Raw genomic sequence first — 6,878 nt, 5'->3', positions numbered from 1 at the left:
AGACCTGCTGGTCGCAGTGCATGCCTCCATTAATTATCTATCTATCTAAAGCTTACTCACACCAGAGANGGAGACTCCCGTGCACCTGCTTAGCGAATGCGTGGCGGTCGCGAGAAGACGGGAGAGGTACCTGGGCCACTACTGGCCAAGTAACGAAGCAATACAATCGCTAATCCCTGGGGATCTCCTCAAATTTTTGGGCTCTCTAGGATTAGATGAGGTACTGTAAATGGTTGAGGGCACAATAGACCTGCTGGTCGCAGTGCATGCCTCCATTAATTATCTATCTATCTAAAGCTTACTCACACCAGAGATGAAGTTGCAAGTCTTCAGATGCTCTTCCCACTTTTTCCGCTTATGTACGTTCACAAGCTGCCGAATCTCCGCATTCAGATCCTTAATACGGGTGTTTCCGGGATCGGCTTGACGAAGGTTGTTCATCGGCTAGAACAGCCGCTTCAGCAGGGAAGTTTGGACGGGGGTCCGTAATGCATCCTGCCAGTACGAAGCGAGCTGCAGGAGCAGTGACAACCCTGCGGAACTTACGTTCACCAAGGTGGACGTCGGTTGGTGTGGGGAGCGCGAAAGTGCTCTCAGTAAATTCCGCGAAGCCTCTCCAATCAGCTTAAGAAAAGTTGATATAGGTCCGGTGTTTCGCGGAAGCGAAGTCGGTTGGTTTATCGATCGAGGTGACTATGGGCAGATGGTCTGATGCCAAAGTCAGCATAGGTCGCCATGATACGCTGTTTATCAGACCAGCGCTGACTATTGTTATGTCTGGCGAGCTGCAGCAGCTGCCCATAATCCTGGTGGGTGCGTCGTCGTTCATTGTGCAGAATGTCGAATCGTCTATCTGGTCAGCCAAGTCTGTTCCCCTACGATCGTTTGACAGGCTTAAGTGCCAAGATCGTGGTGCGCATTAAAGTCACCTACTACAGTACGGTTTCACCTCTGAGGAGCGCACCTATATCAGAGTGATATCTTGCCGGGCAGCAGGTGACATGGGGTATGTATACGTTAAATGTTTCGAACTCGACATCGCCTGACCGGATAGCAATGGCCTGACATTCTAGGGTGGTATCCCTGAGGTCGATGTCTTCTTCAATAAGACGATACTGCACGGTGTGGTGCATGATGAACGCTACGCCACCACCATTATCTCGCTTGCGATCTCGACGGTGCACTTTGTACCCGGCACAATTCAACAATGTTGAATTGCTGTGCAAATTCCTCTCTTGGACCGCAGCTATCAATATACCATGCCTTCCCATGAAGACGGTTATCTCCTCGATCTTGATCTGTACTTATGCGGGGAGTGAGGGATGTGTATGGCCTTGCCACCATAGGCCGTGTGCGCTGCTGTGGAGGTTGCCGCCCTGTAGTGATAGTGGGTATCGTCGCAGCTGGGGTTTGCGACTGAGCGGCGCAACACGGGCCCTCGAAGTTCCTCGTCCAATCTCGCGTGGTACGCAGACCTGAACATGCCCTAAAGTGGCACCAGCCAAGGCAGGTGTTGCACTTGACTGAGGTCACGTTACGGAATATCCTGGTCTGACATACCGCGCAGATTGTAGGAGGAACCAGCAGTTGGTGGCGGCGGTGTGTGGGTGGTTGTGCGGTTGTGTGGTCCATCGTGCTGTGGTGTGGTCTATTGTGTTGTAGTGCTGTGGTGTTTGTGTAGAGCTGCTCAGGTGGACTGGGGTTCGCCGTGGAGGCTGCTGTTTGAGCAGCAGGGGGCCACAAATGATGTGGTGCAGGTGTAGGTTTCTGGCCCTGGGTTTGACTCGATGCCAGCCCTGGGCAGAAGAATGCGTAGCAAATGTAGCCCTATGGACGAACAAGTTCTGAGGAAGTATTTCCTAAACGAGGTTAGATCGCCGAACCAACAGCCCTTGGTCGGGTAAAACCCGAGTTATTCCTATACTTAGAACCGGCTATCGTGGGAATGGGCAACGTCTACACCTTTTCCAATTGTACTTCGGATATCGTAAATTGTACTTCAGAAACCGTAAAATATACTTCAGATTAGTCAAACGTACTTCAGAAACCGAAAAATGTACTTCAGATTAGTGAATTGTATTTTAGAAACCAAAAAATTTACTTCAGAAACCGAAAAATGTAATTCAGATTAGTGAATTGTATTTTAGAAACCATAAAATGGACTTCAGAAACCGAAAAATGTACTTCAGATTTTTAAATTGTATTACAGAAACCATAAAATGTACTTCAGATTTCTAAATTGTACTTCAGATTTTTAAATTGTATTACAGAAACCATAATATGTACTTCAGATTTTTAAATTGTACTTCAGAACCATATTACATTTTTGCCAAAAAATGCACTTACCACAAATGAGCGCTCAACCATGAATATCAAGTAGATTAGATTATGCAAAGTATGTATGTATGTATGTACATACTACATGTAAATAAATCGCATTAGATATAGCATTATGCTTGCACTATATACATACATACGTACATTCGATTGCGATTTTTTGAAACTACAACAATTATTATGTAGTTTTAATTAATAAAGTGTGTATATTTTGTAAAAAGGAGGTCCAAGATAATTCCGTTTTTTTAGATCAGCATTAAGCGAAAGGCTATATCGACTGCTGAGTGAAAGATCGACCTATCACGGCAGGCAGTTCGAAAATGACGCTATCTCAAAAAACTTTTCAAGAACGCCCTATATACATACATATGTATTTACATAGTTCTCCTTTTGTCGTGCAAACGTCTTTTTCATAAAGTTTGCTCGAGGGCTATATCACCCTCAGAGAAATAATTACTGGTTATATCAATATTCTCAAAAAAGAAGGATTTGGGGTAACGTCCCTACATTGGAAGAAGTGAACTGTAATGTTAAATGGATTGTAGAGCACTACTTTAACACCTGAAGTAAATTTACAAAAGTGGTTTCTGAAGTACATTTCTCGGTTTCTGAAGTAAATTTCTCGGTTTCTGAAGTACAATTTACAAATCGGAAGTACAGTTTATGGTTTCTGATGTACAATTGACTAATCTGAAATCCAATTCTGAAGTACATTTGACTAATCTGAAGTACATTTTATGGGTTCTGAGGTACAATTAATTAATCTGAAGTACATTTTTCGATTTCTGAAGAACAATTGACTAATCTGAAGTACATTTTGCGGTTTCTGAAGTAAAATTAACTAATCTGAAGTCCAATTAACGGTTTCTGAAGTACGCGTGACCAATCTGAAGTACATTTGATGATTTCTGAAATATATTTGACGCTTTCTGAAGTACTATTAGAAAAGGTGCAGTTATCAGTATCTCTGGGTTGTTACTGCTGATATAAACATTTATGTACATAGTAATATTTGTTCACTCGATTTTATGTTTTATTTTTAGTGCTAAGTGAAACTGTTTTGCTTATCAAACTTTACTTCCTCCATGAAATTCAACCATAAATACATGCACCTAATACAAATCACCAAGCATAAACCATATCAAATTTATACCTATGAGGCGTGAAAATTCAATTTAGTAAAATTTAATACTGTCCCATCAACCATAACATATGCATCATTAGCAGTACTAGTAGTTGTCAAGCCAAGGGCTAACCAAAGTAGATATGTATGGCAATAACTAAACTATTAGGTATTAACATGGGTGCCTTTTGGGGTGGGAGAAGACATAAACAAGGACATGCGCAACATTATGCTGTTGCGATTCTCATGAAAAAAAAAACAGAATAAAGCAGGGCATAGAACGACTTAGAAAAAATTGTGTAACAGGAAAAAGCGGATACAGAGGAAAGTTTAGGTAAGCAAAGGTAAAGAGTCGAAAGGATGTATAAGGAGGATATGCCATAACACCAAATTACATGAATCCACATCTCATTTATTCACTATGTGTAAATATTATTATCCGACACTTGCGCGTTCAAAAAAAAAAAAATAATAATAATTACCTTATGACTTGTTATGCGTCCATACGGCTCGAACATTTCACGCAAATGCTGGTCAGTAAAATCTTCGTTCAGATTCTTCACATATAAATTCCTAAACTGTGTAGCTTTCTCCTGCTCCCTATCGCGACGTGGTATAAATTTCACGACATGCACCTTCTGATTGTTGCACAGCATCCCGTTAACCTTTTCAATGGCAGTGCGTGCTGCTTCTTCAGAATCGAAATGCACAAAACCATATCCTCGTGAATTGCCATCCTCATCTTTGGCTACATTGCAATTTAGTATGTTGCCAAAAACCGAGAATGTATCATAGACAGCTTTGTTGTCAATGGAGCGTTCCAAATTTTTAATATAAATTTTACCACTATCTGCAGAGCTAGAACTGCCACCGCTACCATTACCGCTTCCGGGCATGCCGCTGCCATTGTTAGGCATATGAGGCGACATTGAAGTGATGTTTCCACTACCCATTCCCATTGGTGCATGCTGTGCATGACGGCTCATGGCCGAGGCGGCATGATGAATATTGTTATTTGCCGTTCCGGGATGGGTTCCTGGATGCGTACCATGCGCTGCCGATGGATGATGTGCCATCGGTCCGCCAGCTTGTCCTGTGGCGGCATGATGATGCAATTGCGGTTGTTGCGGATGATGTGCTGTGGCCAATGGGTGGCCTGCGTAATGATGGTTGGGAGCGGGATTGCCGCGAAACGTCATCGAATTGACAAACATAATTGGGGGTGGTAGTGGCGGCACTGCGGGCTGCTTGTGGAGCGTTGCTGCGGCGATTGAGCTGTTATAAGCGTTATTGTAGGAATTGCTGCCGTAGCTAAGAATCTTGACTTTTTAGTGGAGCACCGGCACACGTTCAATTGCTGGTGTGTTACACAGTTTCGCTTTGCTTATAATTCGACACGTACTCCAATCCACTGGTTCGCGAAATCAATATGTAATAAAAATCTAGTTCGGAATGAAATGTGAAAAGACAAATGCTAATTGAATATCTACCTATTATATTATGTGCACTGTTCAATGTCAAACTAGCAAATTTTAATTTTTTATAATGTGCTCCTTTTCCGACCACATTAACAATTTTTAACTGATCGAAAACTTGCTCGCTCGCTAGTTCGCTTCGCTTTTCGTCTTCGTTTACTGGCGTGCAAAAAAATCGTTTCTTCGGTCGTTGCTTTGCCCTCTTTCACTTCACTTTCCTTTGTTTGATTATTTTATTTCCTTGTCTGCTCCGTCCGCCTTTCTTTTTATTCCTTTTTATAATTTCGTCACCACTTTTGGGCAACTTATCCTATGCATTTTTTTCTCGGCTAATTTCTATACAAATTGAAAGTTCTGGACTTCCTTTGCTACTTCCCGTTTCTCCACCCTGAAATTAGCGGCATTTGTTCAATTTAATTTAGTTTATTTTACTTATTAGGTATTTTTCTTTTAAATTACAAGCGAAAAAACGAATTGCTGACTGAAGCCACGAACTTTCTTGCGAGCAAAGAAAGTGCTCACTAGAAATGCTGTTTTTAAATCGATTTAATCGATTTATAAAGACTTTCCGATTCCATTTTTTATACTCCGTTTACATTTGACAACACGGTGCTCATTTTCAAGCTTGGCACGATTAAGGGCCATTCACATACAACTTTCCTCGCTTTGCTTGACAGTTCAAACTTTGACAACAAAGCGTGAAACGCAGAAGGTATGCTACAATAAACGCTTTGACAGCCTTTGCGTTCTCCTTTTCCTCCATATTTTTTATCTGTAAAATAGATAACAATATAATAATATGCATTAATAATAGCAATAAAAATTCATATTTACCCTGTTTTGTCATTAAATGCAAATGTAAGCGCACGAGAAAAGATACATGTCGACAGCTGATTGCTAAAGTGGGCAAAAGTTAAGAGTTGCGCAAGATTTTGCTTCGTTTTGCTTTGCTTTACTTCAAACGTTTTTTATGTGAGCATACTCATGCATATGCCTACATCGATCTAACATGTCAAAGCAAAAAGTTATCAAGCAAAGCGAATAAAGTTGTTTGTGAATCAACCTTTACGATAACCGGGGCGCAGAATTTCGAAAAAGGACGTCGATAGAGGTTTTTAAAGCAAGTATAACGGTAGATTCATAATTTTTTATAAATCCAAATATCTTGAAAACAAAAGCATGGATTTCAAAATTTTTGATGGCATTCAGTAGGAATTATGAATGATTTCAATACGATATACAAACGTTATATACAGCTTATAAAGTTTTAGCAAAAATAAAATTTAACTAAAGAAAATTACAAAAAAATTTAGGGTTAAATTCACGGTGCTTAGTTAAATCAGAATTGGCAGTTAACTACAGAATTTCACAACAAAAATATGTAGTTAACTGTCAATTCTGAGTAAACTACGCACTGTGAATTTGGCCCTTAAACAATCACATGATTTTTTAAAACTTTTAAACATACTCAAACATTTCATAATCCAATATGATATAAAACAAGCATTCATTTGATATACAACATCATGTCTTCAGTCCGTACTATACAGAGTATTTAAAAAAAAACCTAGGCGGCCTTAGGGATTATAACCTCCACAAAGTAGTATTCTCATTTCTGTGTTGCGAAAGAAAAGCGGCTGACTTTTCCAGAGAACACCTTTCTCCGTAGGCGGCCTTCGGCCGCACTTAGGGATTATAACCCTCACTAAGTAGAATTCTCCGTTCTATGGGCTGAACACTTTTGCAGAAAACATCTTTCAGAGTATGCGGCCTTCGGCCGCACTTAGGGATTAGAACCCTCACGAAGTAGAATTCTCCTTTCTGCGTTGCCGGAGAAGAGGACACCTTATGTGAATAATCTACAGTAAATGTAAGATTGCCACTTGTTTGTAAACGCATTTAAATTTTTTTATTATCACTGAATTCTGAAGCATCAAAAGCAG

General features: G+C 40.6%; 1 protein-coding gene across 3 annotated transcripts in view; it reads right to left on the bottom strand.

Moving 5' to 3' along the window:
* The window catches only part of LOC108367744 (polyadenylate-binding protein), a 12,566-nt gene extending 7,062 nt beyond the window's left edge, over nucleotides 1–5,504 (bottom strand). Inside the window, exons 1-3 of one of the 3 annotated variants that reach the window (XM_017622437.1) lie at nucleotides 5,395–5,504; nucleotides 4,951–5,323; nucleotides 3,943–4,902 (exon numbers count right to left, since the gene is read on the bottom strand). In XM_017622437.1, coding sequence (XP_017477926.1) covers nucleotides 3,943–4,674 — 732 coding nt within the window. In that variant the 5' untranslated portion in view covers nucleotides 4,675–4,902; nucleotides 4,951–5,323; nucleotides 5,395–5,504. Of the gene's footprint in view, nucleotides 1–3,942; nucleotides 4,903–4,950 lie in introns of all 3 variants that reach the window. The other 2 variants (XM_017622435.1, XM_017622436.1) reach the window with 2 other exon arrangements.
* Nucleotides 5,505–6,878: the final 1,374 nt, after the last annotated feature.

Source organism: Rhagoletis zephyria, unplaced genomic scaffold (assembly GCF_001687245.7).
Source record: "Rhagoletis zephyria isolate East Lansing unplaced genomic scaffold, Rhagoletis_zephyria_1.1 Rzeph_scaffold_02799, whole genome shotgun sequence".
NCBI classification, from domain to species: Eukaryota; Metazoa; Arthropoda; class Insecta; order Diptera; family Tephritidae; genus Rhagoletis; species Rhagoletis zephyria.
This window is presented reverse-complemented; position numbering and strand designations above follow the sequence as displayed.